This window comes from Drosophila biarmipes, chromosome 3L (genome assembly GCF_025231255.1).
Source record: "Drosophila biarmipes strain raj3 chromosome 3L, RU_DBia_V1.1, whole genome shotgun sequence".
NCBI classification, from domain to species: domain Eukaryota; kingdom Metazoa; phylum Arthropoda; class Insecta; order Diptera; family Drosophilidae; genus Drosophila; species Drosophila biarmipes.
In genome coordinates this window covers 10,181,977-10,200,925 of record NC_066613.1, presented here as the reverse complement: position 1 = coordinate 10,200,925, position 18,949 = coordinate 10,181,977, and the positions used below count along the sequence as shown (strand labels likewise).

At 38.2% G+C, this 18,949-nt stretch overlaps 1 protein-coding gene across 1 annotated transcript; it reads left to right on the top strand.

Moving 5' to 3' along the window:
* The first annotated feature begins 5,073 nt into the window (after positions 1 to 5,073).
* LOC108028115 (uncharacterized) lies at positions 5,074 to 6,403 on the top strand. The gene has a single exon (XM_017099764.3). It carries the CDS (start codon positions 5,170 to 5,172, stop codon positions 5,494 to 5,496), a length of 327 nt encoding a protein of 108 aa, XP_016955253.1. The 5' UTR covers positions 5,074 to 5,169; the 3' UTR covers positions 5,497 to 6,403.
* Positions 6,404 to 18,949: the final 12,546 nt, after the last annotated feature.

Genomic DNA, 18,949 nt, shown 5'->3' with positions numbered 1-18,949 from the left:
ATTAAAAGCTGAGCTGACAATAAAAAGTACACAATAAACATTAAGTCTCCTTGGGGCTCAACAATTCAAAAATCTCCATTGTACATATCTGGTCTGTTCGAGCCGTAAAACATTTAATAACAACCGAAGCGGCTTTTTGATATGCCCAGCAGACATTTCTTTGCCCAACAACCCTCAAAATTGGGAGTTTAAAATAAAAAAGAAATACTTGGCCACTGAATGCGTTGAATCATTCTAAAGTAACAAGTGGGGAAGAAAGTTTAAAGCACCAAAGTGGCACTTTGTCGCCTTTTATGCTTACTTGAACTGACCGCACAAAGATCCTTGCAGAATCGCTACGAATGTTTCCATTGTATTGCCTGGGATCTCCCCAAGAAGAAAGTTGAGCTAAGTTTGTTGTCCCTTTTTTATGACCAAACTGGACTCACATAAATTTTCCTACTCGTCTCACATGTGTCGTGACCATTTTCCCACAGTTTTCCACAGCGGGGGAGGGAAATCAAAAAGGAATTATTCTTGACCCATCGGAGGGATGGAATTTGGGTGTGTTTCAGAGTTCCCCTCTCGTGTAATTTCCATTTAGTGTTTAAGCCAACACCTCAAAGGACCCGCAAGGGTCCGAGAACTGACGAAGATGAATACTCCATTTGATTTGCATACTCCATGCGGACTGAGGTCGGGACCAGACAAAAGCCTTTTCACTGCTGACAGCAACTGGCTGACCTAACGAACCATAAATTAAACACGCTTTTGATGTCTTGGACGGTCTAGAATGTTTATTTACTTTAGTTGGCAGGACAATGTTTATCCTTAAAATTCGATTATACGAAACCACCCAAAAATAAATACCATTTACGGGAGGTTTTTGGTTTATATGATTGAACCTGGGAATTAATTGTAGTGTCCAGGGGTTGTAGAGTGCGGAAAGTGCTAAACAATTTGCATAAATTACGGCGGACCAAGGCCAAACATATCAACCCGGCAATAAATTCAAGTCAGACGCCTGGCTTAAGTCATCAAAATGGTAACACCACAAAGAAAAATTGCCGGACAGCTGAAATGAGGAGAAAAAGTTTTCGGGAAAAGCGAAAAATGGAAAAATGTAATGACCAAATGTGGTTCGAAAAATGATACCCAAATACATTTTTATTTCAGAATTCCTTAAATAAAAAATTTTATTACAACAGAAATTTTAGGTCAAAGTGAAAATAAATAAAATAAACATATTTCAGGCTCCACGCTGTACGCAAAGCTTAGAAATAATTACTCATCCCAAAGAAAAGTTTGGCTGCCAAATGAATTATGCTGCAAATGCCTCGTTATTAATTAGACTCATTTGCCACTCGAGTTCAGTCGGAGATTGTAACCATGAAGACACCTTAATTAAATGTCTGTCTGCGGTGGATGAGTTCTAGATTCAACCGCAGAGTCAAAGTTTTTCGACCATCCCGAGGGTGGTTGTGGCCCATTGTGGTGCCTGCTTTGTTTTTTGCCAAATATTTTGCATATGAGAGTTTTTCGGCTCCACCCTGATGATTGGGCTGCTGTCCCTGGAGATTTGTCATTTTCATTTTCATAAATCAATTTGTTAATTAGTGCGGCACTTTTGGTTGCCTGCTGCAGACAATGGAGGCGATTAGCCATCGGGTTTCGGTAGATGAGATTGCCAGTTTCAAATTTTATGGTTTGAGGTAATTATTGTGGAAGAACAGGTATAACTCTACAATTTTAAGATACGAATTAGTTTACCAGTCCTGTAAGAGCTAACTGTGTGAAGTTCATTTAAACTATCTTCCATTTGCAGCACATACTTTTCCCAGACGTATTCAGACCACTCGAAGCATGAATAAGACCCCATATTCATAGAAAACTATTTAGCTTCTACTTGTTTATAGGATTTTCCACCTCCCATGAACACAAGGCAAATAGACAAATAAAGCTGCCCAGGCAATCAACAATCGAATCTTTAATCCCATTTAGTTTGCGCATCGAACTAAAATTACTTCAATTTATTTTGATGGCCAATATAAAGGAAAAATGCGTAAATAGCTGGAAATATAAATATTTTATACGTCGTCCGAAGGGAAAAGCTTTAAATTGCAGGCGAACTTTAAGCTGCCACTTCAGCCACTTTATGGCAGGAAGAGCAGGACGAAAGTCAAAGGATGTGGCTGCCATTTAATGTCACTTGGGCGCAACCATCAAGCATAAAGCCCTTGTATCCTTCCACCTCCTTGAAAAATAACAGTTTACACAAGAAAGCAAAACAAAACCCGCCCATAAATGCGGAACGGGAAGCCACATGTGAAGTGTCCTGGCTTTGACTTTGACTTGAGGTGCATCCTCCGAAGTGCGCCAAAGTGAAATGCATTTCAGCAACAATTGTTGCCAGCTGTAAATAAACACGACTTGCCACGCCCCCTGACATGGTTGGCAAACAAAAAAGCAAACACTGCCATGATAATAAGGTATATAATTTAATATCAATCTGACAGCCAGAAGGCAACAAAGTGCCCCGCGACAAAAGCGACGCTTCGTTTTGTGCTGTGCCAGTGCTGGAAAGGTAAATACCCTATAATGGGCATTAAAGAAGAGCTGATATCGATTGGCGATAACGCGGGATGCAACGCAGGGAAGTAGGGAAATTAATCGGGAAATGGATATGGTGCAACTGTACTTCAGGTCTTAAGAGATATTATTTTTACTTCCCAAAAGAAGATAGGATTCTAATCAGTTATATTGTTCTACTTGATTTTGATAAAGGAAGTACCTGACTCTATAAGTGCAATAAAAATTTAAATGTTTTATACAAAATTAGAGGCATAAACAAAATTTGTGTTTAATTTTATCTTCATCTACTTCTATGGTAATTTTAAAAGAATCAATATATTATTTAAGCTTATACAATTAATTACATTTAAAGAACGGTATTGACCTATAAACTTTACCTTAAAAAATTGGGGTGTTGGTGAATCTTCATCCAAAATAAAGCATTCTTGACTGACAATATAATTATTCATTTAAGAAGGGTATCCTTTCATCAGTCCCTCCTTGAAACTCACTTTTCTGGGTGCTGCTCCCTTGCAATTTTTTCCTGCCGTCTTGTTTCGCTGTTCGTGTGCTGCACATGCCCCGGCGCACTTCACTTTTATGCGGATACGGTGCACCCATAGCTGTATATATGCATTGTCTGTCTGGAGGTACTCAAATGCTACTCCTTCGATGCGATGCGTTCCGTCCTTTGGATCCCATTTCAGGTCCTTTCTTCCCTTTTTTGTTTGCCAACTAAATAAATGCAGTTTGTGTGTGCGCCTGCACTTGTTGTTTGTGTTGAGCCAAGCAGAACATTTCCATTTGAATGTTCTTTTAAGCGAAAACAATTCTTTTCTTTGTTTTGCTTTCGAGAATTCCTTTCTGTGAGTTTACAGGTGAGGGTAAGTGAGGTGCCCAACCCCTCGAATTTTGCTCGAGTGTTTAGCAAATTAGATCATGGATTTTTCCTCTGATTTCTTGGGGTTTTCATCGCTTGGATGTCATTATCGGCCCAGCCCACTCACCTGAACTCTCCGAAGGTAATTTCCTTTTGTTGTGCACTCTTTCGCATATTTTCCCTTTAAGTTTCTCGGTTGCATTTTATTTTACATTTTTTATGCGGCCACTATAAAAAAGTTTTTACATTTTTTTACGGCACTTATTTCTGCTTTCTTTCTTATTCTGCGCTGCTTCTTGCCCATTTTATTCGGCGGGTAACAAAAGAAGTTTTTTGACGGCGAGTGCATTATATTTTGGACTTACGGCGAGAAGTTGATTATGTTGATTTGTGGAATTGATTTGGCAGGGTGTGAAAGGAAGGGTGCGGGGAAGGACCCACACAGACACTCCTTTCCACCATAAAGTATTCCTGGCATGTGGTTCGCAAAGTGTTAACCGATTGTTCTTAAGGTCGTACGGAGATGTCAGCTGGGTTTGGTTGTTTTAAAATAATTGAAAATGGAAGAGTGGGCTAAAGAACTTTTAGAAGTCTTATGTAGAACAAAGGAGGAGATTTACACCTTTTCGTTTTTATATAAATCTTCCAAAAACATTTACAATGAAAAATATTTTGACACTTTACAAATCTCTATTAAACTTTTTGGGGGTACACCGTTTTTTAAACCAACTTTTTAATAGTTGTGGTATTTTTTTGGTGTAACTAAAAATTATATTTCATTGCAGTTCATAATTTTTAATTTTCTGCTAACAAAAAATAAAGTATGAAACTCCATTTGTAACATTAAGATCGATTTAAAAGAAGCTTTCCCTAAGAGAGACAGGCTCACATATTGCTTCTATATGAGAGGAAGTAAAAGCCGAAAGAAATTGGTCAAGGACACGCCTAGGCAAAAAAAATGGAAAAGGCAAAGACGCAAAGTAAACAAACGTTTCGGTTGAGCCGTAAAACCATTCGAATACTTCCCCTTCATAATTCGAAAGGAAGCAACATTTTTAGGAATTGGGACAGAAACCCACTTCAGTTTATAACTATGAGAAGAAACCATATGTTGTTAATAAGGTATTTAGTTATAATAAAACTATTTAGTTGATAACAAAAGATAATTTAAGCAAACAACGTAAACATTAACTTCTGTGACACAAAACCATTTCCCCTTAAAATTCTAAACCGAAAGTATAAATCTACTCCCAAATTGTGAGGGGAGGTTCATTTTCGAAATCGTCCCTTTCCTAATTCGAAAACGTAAGCAAGGCTGTATCACTTCGAAACACCCCTCCAAATTCGAACTTGAAACCCAACGTGGGGTACGTAACGTAATACGTATACGTAACATGCCACAAGTGTGACTCTCTCGATTTCCTTTGAGGAAGCGTTTACTGCACGTGATGAAAGTAGCTCGACATAACGGCACAGATACAGACTGAGCGCGAGAAAGGGAGAGTCGCGCGGAGAAAGGGAGGGAAGATGGCAGCAGAGAGCGGCTGAGAGAGTGAGAGGGGATGCGGGCGGCGAACTCTCGCGCCGTTTCCCGGGTATAAATACGGGTGTCCTGCGGGCCGAGCGCCTCAGTCGCACGACAACTCGCCAAGAGCTCAGACCTGGAGAGGCAGGAAAGCCCCTGGAAAAGTCAGGAAACTTACACGGTGCCACTTTTACGTAAATCAGAGAGACCCAACATGGCCATACCTTTCTTCGAGGAAGAGCACGCCTCCAAGTCCGAACCGAGTGGCGATCAAGTGGACAGTCCCATGGCCTTCTCCATAGATCCTGGGCACGATCAGGTGGACTTCGAAGGACCTCCGTCTGCCGCCGAGGAAGTCCCCCAGCCGGCAGCAACAAGTGAGCCAGTCTCGCCGCCGAGCGCCGAGGAGCAACTGCTGGCCTGGAAAATCCTGGCGCTCACCATGTGCAAGGTCCTGAAGCAGTTCTACCTTCAACACAAGGCTTCCGGAAAATCCAGCAAGCTAAAGGCCACCGTGCAAATCCAACCGCAGGCGCAGTAAATATTTTGCAAAAAATATTAAACACCAACCAAGGCTCCTAAAAGCGCAACTTGTGATTACTTACGTTGGTGAGAACTAGCGCAGCCCCCAAATTTTCGAGAGAGAGAGCGAGACAGTGACAGAGAAATGTGAATCAATTTCCCAAGGAAAACCCCAAAAAAATGATAATTTTGTATACATGTATTTTCTTTGTCGGAAATTATTCCTGCCCAGCGTTTCTAAATTGCCGTCGGGTTACAACAAAATCGTAGTGTTTGGATAAGCGCAAATGTGATAAATAATTTTACTAACAATATTTTCAGTGCGAATATTTGTTTAGTAAACTTATTTAAGTTAGTTTTACTGAGTTAACTGATTAAGTCAAGTTCCCTTTGGAGGTCGGCCCAGTGCAAGAAAAACGAAAGGAAGAAGGATGTATCTGAAGAAATATTGGAGAATTTTCCGAAAAGATGACAAACAAAATTTTATAAGCAGCCGCTAGTTTTCAAATCGAAACCAACTTAGTTGATAAGCCAAACTATTCTATATTCTATACCTAAAAATAGTTACAACTTTTTTACAAACAACTCTCTTGGTGTCTATTTATGGGGAAATTTTAAAGTTTCAACTTCCTAGGTAGATTGCTTCTTCAACTTAGCAAATAGTTATGGAAATATATTTTATAAGCGAAACATATATATTTTTATATTTACTTTGCCGTCGATGTTTAAGCTGTGTGTGTGTCAATTTAGTTCTTAAATCCATACTTATAAGCAATATGTGGCTAGGACTCTTGCGGAATAAACCGGAGAAGAGGCGCATTTTCGCGCCACGAGCATAAACATAGTACAAGTTCAAAAGTAGAAATATTTACATACATAACCAAAAGTACGCATCTTTTAAGTAATTTAAATGTAATTTAAGTAAACAAGCCGTATGAAAATAAATGAAATAAAAATATTACTGAATAAAATGTACTGTGATTATTTGATGGGTGAGGAAATGAGGATTCCATTTTTTAGCTTTTCATTTTTAAATTTTAATTAAAAAAATTAAACTTACGTTTTCATGCCCTTTGAATTAAAACAACAAGGTTTTGAGTTATATGCATAATATTACCGATTTATTTGTGGCAGATTTTATAACATAATAAATTTTTAAAAAAGCGATTATTTTAAAATATAATGAAATTGGTATGGAAATCTTTGGTAAACAAACGTAGGTGTTCGCGTGTCCCAGTTACCACAAATTTTTCATGGTTGCTCTCGACAAAAAGTTAATATTACATTCTTTTCTTTTATTTCACAGTCAATAAAAAAACACTAATAAATAGAAAAGATCACTATGCCAGTTAATTACACAGGCCATTTTACTGAGACCCATCGCAGATAAAACTTTGCCACCTTCAATTGAGCAGCACCTTCTACCCCTCATCCCATCTTTAGAAAATGGTTACTGGCGGCAGAGATCAAAGCCGTTTGTTTGACAAAGGACACTGAATAATCTCCCATATTCCCTCATCCCGATTTTCCGGATTCATACAATCGATGCGGAAAAATGTCGCGTGGCGGCACCCAACTTTAAAATCTGCCTTTGGGCTAAGCTTGAAAAAAGAACGACTGAAATCTTTCAACTCTCGATTTTTAATACGCTTTGTATAAGGCAAATAATACTGGGGAAAGGATGCTGATGCTAAGCTGCTTTTTTAATTTTCTGAAATCCAAATAGACGGTTCGTTTTAGCGCAGTCCACCGAAGCCATCAATCAATGGACGGGCCTGCCCATAATAATATCAATCAGGAGAAGAACTGGCAAAGAACAAATACCATTTGCCAAATAAACTGTTCCCCAGCCCCTGAAGACGATTTTAAAATTTTTTGATATTTTTCTTCCAGGCAGATAAGCAGAAGCCAAAGGATTTCCTTTTTTGGTTTCAGAAATGCGCATTATGAGGACGGTTAACTGTCTGAATTCAATCAAATGTCCCCCCGGGAATTTGCACTTTTGTTTGCCTTAGCGTCCACACATGATATCGTACCCTTCATCCTTCAGCAACCCTTTCTCCGGGAGAAAGCGGTGAAAGCCTCAAGTGCATGTGTGGGTTTTGCGTGTGTCCAGCTGGGTTTCAAAAAATAGGTGGAGGAATGGTAAAGTGACCCGTAAACAAACAGTTTCCGATTTTTTCAAAATAAGCAAAAGATTTAAGGGAATATTTTAGAGGGTATGTGGAAGTCAATCGAACATATAAATATATAAATAATTTAAAAAATTGAGAGAAATTTCCTTGGATTCAGATACTGAACAAAATATTTAATGAGTTATTTATATCATAAACAAGTTAACACTCATATTAGAAAAAATATATTTTATTTTCTTATAAATATTTTGAAGGCATTTTTGAGGTATTTTAAAAAGTTGCTTAAGGAGTAACTCAGGTAGCAAAAAGTCTACTCCAGTTTTAGAAAGCCCTCTCTCCGTAAAAAACACCTTTTGTAAACACTCTTATCATCAAGCATATACTTAGGTATTCGGCTATTTGAGTGCCTTTCGAGGCATTTTTAACCTAATTGAAAGTACACAAACTTACTAAGCAAATCAATTGCTTTTTCCTATTTTTTTCCATTCCGTCCCGAGGGTATAGAATGTTTGCGAAACTCAAAGGAACTTGAAAATACATACAAAACAAGATTATTAAAAATAAATTAGAGTTGGCTTTGCCCTAATGAAAGGGGCTACCGTTGGTTCAGACTTTCTCCTGCGAGCTCTGTTGGTTTTTATTCAGGAACGTGCTCAAGTGCAGATTCATTGCATTTCGGTTGTTCCTTGGGTTGGATTTGTGGTCATCATTAGTGTGCTTTATTAAGTGGAAATAGAAGTAGCAACTCTAGCTGGGTAGCTTTAAGCGCAAAGTCTTTAATCCCCCCTCTCAAGGTCGGCCTTTGAGTAAAAAACTGCATATGTTGCATCTCTGAGCACGTTTCGCGTGGAATTGCATATGCTGAACGAGAAAAACACGAATGTAAAAACCTGGGGGACCTAAATCGGAGCAAATTTGCTTACATCTTTTGTTTATGCCATTGCAAAAGGGTTGGATGAGCAAATCTGGGTCAAGGTGAAGAAGCATTCCGAAGTGCACTCAACTGGTTTTTGGTATGATGCTGCAGCTTGCTCTTTTTATGTGGGGACTCAGCATGTGTGTCAATTGTTGTTTAGTGAGTCTAAGGAGGGACTAAGAAAAAGCGAGAAATTTAAAAGTGTAAGTATCACCAATAAATTAAAACAAAATTTTTACTTTTAATTGTTTGAATTATTGAAAACATTCTATATTATTAAGACCAACATAAAGAGAAAACCATAAAAGGTTTTTGTACAAATTTTCTACTTTTTTAATATTTGATGTATATATTTTAAAGTGGTCATTTTGATGAATGAGCTGATGTTGGATGTTATTATAGATGGTTAAACAATAACTCAATCTGACAAATAATTTATTTTAGTGTGCTTTAAAATTACTTAGAAGTTCCAGTTGTAATTTCATTTTCGTCAGATATATATTAAATTTACAAAAATTGTTTAAGTCGAATATAAGTATGTATAATTACAAAGGGCAAGTTGACACCGCCGCAGTCTGGAATTTGCCATCCAGCCCCTTCCGATTTCGAGGACCGACATTGGTTGCACTTCATCATTACAATTAATACAGAAAGTGCAGCAGATCAAAGTGCGAATGCAAAGTGGGAGGAAGTGGGCGGAAAATGGGGAAAGCGCGGACAAAAGGCGCAAAAGACAAAAGGCGGCGACAGTCAAAAGGCAAAAACAACAAGCACAAGTTGCCATTGCCATGTCAAAGGTAATGACAGAAGCCAAACAATTGAAAAGTTGTAACAAACAGCAGACAGGGGAGGCAAATGGAGAGGGTCCCCCGGAAAGCAAAAACAATGAGAGTTCGTTAGCAACAGTAGCAAAAAAAACATATAAGTACAATGCTTAAAAAATCACAAAAATATGGCAAGAAATTGTCAAAGAAAAAACAAACAGGAAAATAAAAAAAGTTGGCAAGCAATTTTCTAGCAATATATTTTCCGCTGTGACCAAACTTTTCACGCGCTTTTTGATGTTTTCTCTATTGCAAAAGTGCAAAAATAGCGAGGAAAAATGGCGCAGAAATATTTAATGAGGCCAAAGTGCAAAAAAAAGCTGGACAAAAACCAAGCCAGCCAACAAAAAATATAATTTAATAATCAAATAAAAAGCTGGTCAAGGGAGCGGTCTCCAGGGAAAAGTAAGGAGGATGGAAAAGCAGTGAAAGCAGCTATGCAAATGCCGCAGATAAAGAGAAAAAATGCGATTCGCATAACTTGAGCGATTTGACAAATTTACGAGTGAGTTTAGCAGACTAATCATTAGAGATATCTTTTTCCCTCTTTAAAAAGTATCCCCTTAGGCCAGAATCAACACAACAAGGGGGAGTCGTGTTGGGGAGGAAAACCTGCGATGAGCTGGGAAAGTGCTTTCCATTCACAACGCTTCTGCTAATTTATATCATTTGGTACTCGGTATGATTCGGTATTTGGTACTAGCAAATTTTATAAATTTTAATTTTCTAAATGATTATAGTTTAGTTTTAAAATATTTAGTATAAATACATGGACTCCTAATTTTAAAAATAATTTTTAAAATTTAAATCGCTTACACAAACTTAAAAGTCGTTCAGGAATTATTTCGTAAATAAATTGAAAATTTGTAAATATTTTAATACTTTTAAATTTGAATTATTTTTGCTTAAGAGTATTTCATAGTCCATATTATGCTTTCGTTTTCCCTTTTATTGTCATAATTTTTTCAGCTTTTATTTAGCATAGACCGAAAAAAGCGGCGAAAAAGGAAAATCTCTTGCACATAATTTTAATGTTTATCGTCTTTTATTGTCAAACAAATTATTTTTGATATTTCTGCTGCAGGCGATGCTGCCGCCTCCCCTCGGTTTTATCCAGGTGATTCCGTCTGGGAAATGATTCAGCTGCTGAGGGTAACCAAGGAGACGCGGAACACACATATCTTGTAATTTGATTAGCATGTGGCAGCACCGAGGATAAAGAAAAAACTGTAGGAAAATCGTGGGAGGGGTGGAAAAAATAATAATCATAAAGAAAATCCAGAAACGACATGCTGATCTCTATCGGGCGAAAGTCAAAACAATTTAATGCATGAATAAAAAATAATTTCCTTGTGAGGACATCCTGCTGCGGAGTTTTATTAGATTTCTGGCCAAAACGGAGTTCATATGAGCACTTGACTGTCGGCAGCACCAAAGACCCCATTCCAAAGGAAATCCCCCAATTTTCTCATCTTCCTTGGATTATCCCCTGCCTTTCATGTCTCCATGTCTTAATACACGTTTGATTATTTATCCAACATTAAAAGAAGGTTCAGGAAAAAATGTAAGCAAACACACACACGCTGTCACTTTGCATATGAATTAAAACGCCATAAATTAGCAAAGAGCGCTTTTGCCAATTGAACTGTTTGTCCTTTTTAAAGGACGAGGGAAGGATGTCGCACAGGGAGCTTTTGTTTGCCTTGCTAATGCTTCCAAGTCTCGCCGGTCGTCGCGGATTAATTCAAAGCCGGGCGGAAAATGGAAAATGGAAAGCGGGAGCCACAGTCAAAAGCAGCAGCAGGAGCTCTTAATAAGCTGATTTGTTATTTATGATGTTTTCCTAATGATTTTCAAATTTTCATTGGCAATTCGGTGGCGGCATTTGGGGGCTCTGTTGAAAAGTAATTTCTAGTGCATGCAGTTTGTTAGGTTCTGTTTAAATTTCACAGCAGATATATCATATGTGTTTATTAAAAACAAAAATATTCAAACTTTTGGATTATAAAAATTTATATCTCAGTGTTTAATTATCTAAATATATTAATTCTTAATATAACCTACTAACATTTCAATTAAGCAGACACATTTTGAATAAATTTATAAATTTTGATAATATTTAAACTACTAAAATTAAAAAAAAAGAAACAAATACATTTAATTTAATTTTTTTGTTGGTAAACTTGGGCAAAAGTCGAATTGTGGACAACATCCCAGCGTAAAGACATATTTAATTTTAATAATGAATTTAAACCAATTGAATCGAGTGGCCTGAATTCCCCGCCCACACACAGCCCAGCGTAAATTAGTTAGTGCAGTGCGATGGTGATGCCCGACCCAAATCCGACTTAATACGCTCCGCTTAATTGTTTACAGCATTAACGCAAAAACCTCAGCAAATCCAATAAACAGTGCCCAGTCCTCCGAGTCGCAATCAGGATCCAGAGACCGGGTGGACAGGCCATCAATATTACATCACAACATGGCATCACATAACACGCAGTCAGACCAAAATCGCGGCGACAGGAAATACGGGAGTGCCTCTGGAAATGGAAAGGGACTCGGGATGGGGCGCTGCTGCTGATGATTCGGTGGCAAACATTAATCAGCGAATTATCAATGCAAATAATTTTCAACACGCCTGAATGCGATATCAATCAACGGACATCGCTTCCGCTGCAATAACCAGCGACGACACCAACAACACGGCCGTCGAGCCAAACACACACTACATATAGCCACATACATGCTCGGAGGCCCTGGCTGGGGCACTTAACACACAATTAAGTGCAAATAATTGCAAGCGCTGCATATAAATGATTTGTTTAAGCCAACATGACGTGGGATAAATCACCCAGCATCTTCATTTCGGGTACCATGGGGTGAAGTAGGCCGAGTTCAGTTCAGAGCACCAAAATATTACATTTTAGATTCCTATATATTATTGAAAACACATTATTGAATACTAAAAAATAAAATATTAATAGGCTAATAAGTAATTTAAAAACCGAAAATATTAATATTTGTACACAAATGTAATTTTTTAAAACTCTTTTAAACTGATAAATATTTTAAACCCAAAATGTTTAATCTCAAAAATTCAATACTTTTTTTTTCTAGTAAGTACTACTTGTGTTTAGATCACCGTGCCAACAAAAGGCCTTCTGCGCCGCTTGATCAGCGGATAATGAATTTGAATTTTGCAGCGGATGCACCAAAATGACCAGAGAAGTAGGACCGTGGAAATGGGGCTTAAGACCCTGATTTCGCCACTCCCTCCTCAAATTGGCTGCTGAGGCGCTTAATTAGTATAATCCGCGTTGAAATTATTTAAGTGTGCACTGTGAAATGCAGCAAGGGGTGTGGCAGGTGCAGGGGGTGGGTCAGTGTGCTTAGTGCTCATGGCAACGCATGTGTGTGTGACGGCTCCATCCTGATTATGATAAGATTGGCAAAGCTGCATAAATTTAATGACAGCAATTAAGCGAAGCGCCAAAGTTTTCGCAAGAAGTCTTATCAGAGGGACAGCAGCATGAGCAGGGACGTTCCGCACAGTGCCTGCGAAAAGTGCACCGCATAATTGAATACTATTAAGCCAACTTAATGCGCATTTCATTGGGCCACGCGACACACGGTTAACCCCTTCTTGGCCAATGTATTGCATTGCGTATAATGTACTTTAAAAATATTGCAAAATAAATATCTAAATCTTTTCAGATCCAGGATTAATAAGATTGTATTTAGTAAATATACCAAAAATACTTTATCTAAAAAATGTTTTAAAATGATAAATATTCATTTCTGTTTCTTAGGATCATTTAAAATTTCCCAGAAGCATAAATAGGATCAAATATTTTTATTAATATTTTTGGCTTATCAACATTATTAATTTAGCCACGACTGGGTTAAGTGGTAAGATCGGGTGCATTTGCATATGGACGAAGAACATGTATGTAAGTGTCATTAAATATGCAAATTGCAAAATAAATACACCAGCGAGACGATATGAAAAACAATTTGGTCCGAATGAGATTTATGGGGTCCAGTTGGCAGGGAATAAAAGAAAAATGTGTAAAGTGCACTTAAGCAGTCGAAAGGATTGCTTCCTGCCGTTCTCCATCTCTGCTCGGATTTCTTCCTCCTGCGGTCACTTTGCGTGAATCACTGGCGACGCAGAGTCTCCAACTTGCCACCACCCGCCCTCTTTGCTCAGGAAGCCGTAATGGAGTTTTCATTCAAATTATTTTCGGTCCAGCTCTGGGAAAATGCAGCGCGAGCCAAGGAGGCAGTAAATTGCCTGAATTGATGTTCTCCTTCCTGTTTTGGTCTTCTCTCTGCCAACTCTCCTCAGTGCCGAGTGCTGCTTTTCTTTTATCTCTCAGCCAAGGCCCACATATTGTCCTGGTATAAATCAGCAGCGGAGGTGGAGCTGCAGCCAAATAAAATTCTCTAAATCTCAAACGGGGTGAAGTAGTGGTTTTGAGTTAGACAAACGAATTGCGGGTTTCCCTAGCAAATTTTAGATTCGATAACTAACGAACGACCAGATAACCTTAATAAAATGCACTTCTTTATGTTAAAAATATTCCGGATTTTTATCAAAGCTTAAAAAAATACCCAAATTAATTTATTATAAAATATTTTATAATTTCCCTTTTTTTTGAGTTGGCTTTCTTTTGTGTAAATTGTTCTAGTCTAAAACATTGCTCCATTTTTTATTTTGTACGAACTCTGTAAAGTGCCGTTTCATGAGTACCCAAAAGTGACCCCTTAAACTCCGCCTAATGCACACTTTCCGCATTTTCCTCTCGAAATTTGGCAAGCACATGGCGCACATTTCATGTTCAGGAAAACCCACATAATATATGCATGCACTCTCCGAATCACACTCTTTTCCAGCCACGAGTGCCGAACAATGCAAAATTTTACACATAAAAATTCTTTTCGCACTTTTTGCATCATTAATTGCGATATTTACGACTCGAACCCCAAAACCAAGGGCGGCGAAGAGGGAGGGAGATCTGCGCGACATTTTCTATGCAAATTTGGTAGCCTTTTATTGAGCTGTATGTACGTGTTGAAGGTGTTGGCTCAACTAAAGGGACATACAAAAAATTGCACTGGAAAAAAGACTTGAAAACAAAATATATCCTTCTCTTACTCAAGAATTATTTTTGTAACTACCTAAATTATAACTATTTCTAACAAAAAACTTAATTCAAGTCAGCGGAAGAAGCGTATTAAAAGCATAAATTAATTTTTCAGTAGAATTCATAAAATAAATTTTTTTCTGTTATTAGAATTATAATTAATTTTTTATTTTATATTAATCCTTATTGGATAAAAAGGTATTCTATCTACTTCACGCTCATATAACCTTTTACATAACTTGAAGTGTTATTTCACTATTTTTATAATTTTTTGCAGTGCACATATATCGCTGTCACCGTGCGGAGGCGAAAGGAAAAGCGCGGCTCGTGATCGTTTGTTGTTTCAATTGTTTGTACGTAAATGTTTATACGAAACATGTAAATAATTTCCAGTTGATTGCGCAAATTCGTTGCGGGCTTGATTTTTATTATTGCATCCTTGGTGCCGTCTCTTTCACTCCCTATATCACCATCTCGCTTCCACTCGAAGAGCGGCAGAAGGATGCATAACGAATTTTGAATTGCAGACTCCTTTTTTGTTCCGATGCCTTTTTGCATTTTCCTCTGGGTGCGTTGTTCGCGCTTTTGTTTTCAATTTGCAATAAGTCTGTCAATTGGCGAATTAATAAACTGGAAAATTCAACACAAACGGGACAGATTGGAAAAGTCATTTAGGGAAACTGAGGGTAAGCAAATTTCCCTTCCATCAGCCAGCATATGAAGGGAAAATTCAACTTCAATGCTTTTAAGAACGGAAGTTTTTTTTTTCTACAAGGGAAAGTTATCCTTAAACTTTAAGTTTAAATGTATATATACTTTTTTTTTTAATTTTTAGAGGACTTTACGACGGACGAACCTAATGCAGAGGAATTCAATTTAAGCCGAAATAACAACTCATTTTAGGATCACCTTCAGATACATAAAAATCGTAAATTAAAGTTTGTATCTCATTCGGCTTATAAGCTTAGCCTCTTTGCTAATTTAAAAGCAGTAAAACATTTTCTTGACTTCCAACCTCTCACCTCATTATGTAAATTCGCAGAAAATTAGTAAGCCCATTGCAATTTTTATGATATCAAGTTGTAAAATTTAAAAAACTGTCAGCGGGCATGGAAAATTAGCCTGATCCTGTCCTGTGCTAAAATTATGTAAATTTGCAAATTTTACGACTGTCGCAAGGAAGAAAAAAATATTCGCTAAACAACTTTACGACTTTCCAATAGGCAAATTTGCGACTTTACCCTAATTAGCTATATAGACTGGGGACACGCGAGAAGAATCGTAAAATTGTAGGCACGTGCGGGGCCAGGGCATTTTTCACCATCTGTCTGCTCGGTGAAAGGCCCCCGTCATAAATGTCGAAAGGCAGAAAAGTTCATAAATATAACTTTGAAGTTAAATGAAATGATTAGTAACGGCTGAGTGCGAAATTTTTGCATCTCTCATTTGGCTGCAGGCGCGATAAAAATGCAATAAAATCGCGACTGACAATAAAAAACCAAAAATTCACTTTGATTTTACAGGGTTGACGAGCCGTTGACGGAGTGGAAAAATCGATGTAAACGGGTTGTAAAAATATGATAAAGAAAAATGCTAGGGGTTCCATATAGCAACCCACTATTTTGCATAAAGGGGTGTGATTTTGTAGGTAGCACGATCGAAACAATAGTTTTTGTTTTGATTTTTTTTAAAGATAACTGATGTGGAAATGCAAACAAGTTGTTGGGATGGGATTAGAAATTCCATTTTTAGTAACGCCCGAGTTTGGGAATTTAAAAGTTTACATTTTAAAAACTGCTATAAATAAATATATGCTATAGAAATAGCAAATAAAGTACGTAAATTAGTCTTAAAAAATAATAATTTTAACTTACGTTCTATTTACAATCCCTGAAATTTTGCAGCATTTTGAAATAACCTGCACCAATTTGCTTTGCCCCGGCAACAAAGCCACTAACTAGCAAGTATCGAAAACAACTCTCCCCCAGTATAATTTGACATAATTTATGCAACGCCCGGCCAGTTAATCAAATTGCAGAGTGCCGGAAAAATTCCTTTGGACGCATGCACCCATGCAGCGGTCGAGGGAAATTGCAATCAAATCAGCTGCCGGTCCGCAGGCCAATCTAATTCAATTTTCAAAGCAAATTCGTGTCATGCCCCTCACTCGACAGCCAAATAAACACAAATAGAACGTCACGCGCTGCAAAGCCGAAATTAAATTCCCTCGGAGTGAAAGGAAGAAAGAAAATACCGGGCAAACACCATGACACATGTGGCCAAAAAAATGGGTCCACTTTTGTTGGTCGATTTTTTGCTTAGACGGCGGAAGTAGAGGAACAGGCCAGCAGACCAGCAGCAGGTGCCAAAACTGACGCCTGGCAAAATTGTTGGCAAAAAATCACACAAAAGAAGAGCTATAATGGTAGAAAAGGAAAAAATTGAATTTTTAGACTAACGAATACCTGGTAATGTCTTCAGATGAACGTTGACATAATGTTAGCAAAGAAAAAATAATTTATCATTGATCTTATGAGAGTTGATATTGACATAAATAGTGAACATACATATATTTTTTAGGTAACAAAAATAAATATATTTTAAATACTATACAACTACTTATGAGGTATAACATATTATGAGAGGAATCAGTTGTCTAACTAAAACATGAATTATGCTACAGGTTGGAAACTTCCCACTTCACCATCAAACCTCAAGTACCGCATAACACCCATGGACCCTCGAAATACTGGGTAGAAAAAAGAAATGCAATAACTAAAAGTAAAGCACAGCTGGAATGAAATGAACTAGACCCCGGCAGTCGAACATTTGACGAATGTGCGGCAGACCTGCTGCTTGGCCACAGGTTGGTCAGATCTGGTCAGGTTGTTTTTGCAGAGAGGATGGGTTGGTTGAGTGTTGGGGTAAATCGCTGGGTGCTTGAAATGGGCGCCGCAACATGCTGTGGTTTCTTGGGGCGGGAGAAAGTGAAGTGGAGCTTATAAGTCCCACACACCCACGGCGAACCGAAAAGGGGAAACAACAAATGCAATGGCTGGGCGGAGTGCAACAATGAAATACGCAAAATATTGACAGGCCAGATAATAGGGTATGAGGGAGTGGAGGGTATATGTGGCCAAGGGAAAAGGTGCCAGTCACAGAGGAAAGCGAGGCACAAATGCACTCGCAACATGCGTCTTGCCTGCCTGTTACAATTAAAACCCCAGTACAGAGTTCCGAAGTTGCAGACCCTGAGCTTTGTTTCAATGGGACTAAGGTGTGTACCAGGGGTGGGCGACATATTAAAAAGCTTGTGTGAAAAACCATTTCAAACTAATATTATTAAATGTCTTCGAAGAAAAATGGAACCTTTCAAAAGCTGAAACTTTTAATATAGTAGGTAGTTGAACCTTTAATCTTAAATAATCTTAATACTCCAAAGGGGTTAGTCATTTAGTTTTGTTCGATAAAAATATATAACTAACTACAAATTACATTATTTAACTAACTAAAAATATAAGTTAGTTTGTGTATAATAAAAAGCGAAGAATATAAATAAAGTTTTTTAACAGGAAATGAAAGAAATTATTTGCAATTCAAATTCTATTATATATTAAGATATTATATTTTGTTTTGTTTAAAGTTATTTTTAGTTTTATACTTCAAAAGATCTATAAAACCCACCTTATAATTTTCTGGCGGTCCGTTACAATTAAGGCCCACTGCAAGGATACTGTGGAAGTGAAGGGTGCACCCAGGGAGGACGAGGGAACTCCAGGGAGGTGGCCACTACCCTCTTATGTAATGCAGCGGACAGCAGGCTGGCAGCAACACTCGACAACCTGCGACGCGTCATTTGGCCGCCCATGATTTCGTGGACAAAGGACGACGGCAGAGGAGCAGCTGCAATTTTGCTTGAATGCTTCGGCTGGCATGAATAAAGCATCCTTGTGCGCTTGTTATTAATCCGACATGATTGGCAGCAGCGAAATGGACAACACACACTCGCCCACAAACAGGGCCTCCCACACACACACACAGGCGGCCGAAAAGGACACAGGTGGATGGACCCAGCGTCCTGTCATCGGCCCACGAATTTCGAAAAGAGACGCCGACAAATTTGTTAATTTATTATGCCAAAGCGACGCGACGGCGACGAAAAGGCAACGATTTTGACCCGACTCCCTCGGCATCATTTAGCACACCCACACAAACGAAAGCCCACACACAGATACACACCCACACCCACAAGATGGCAGGAGTTTCCCTTTTGGGTTTGGGTTCCGGATTTTCTATCCAGCTCATTTGGCTAGCTGCATGTCAAGTGATTCCGACTAACGCAAATCTCATTTCGAAACAAGAAAGTAATGGGAAATTGGATCTATAGTGAATGAGGAATACCCTTAATAATGAAATATATATTTTAATATTCAGAAAATGCATCAAC

What these genes read in the sequence shown, in the direction of transcription:
- LOC108028115 (XM_017099764.3), top strand. Translation starts at nt 5,170, where the DNA reads ATGGCCATACCTTTCTTCGAGGAAGAGCACGCCTCCAAGTCCGAACCG.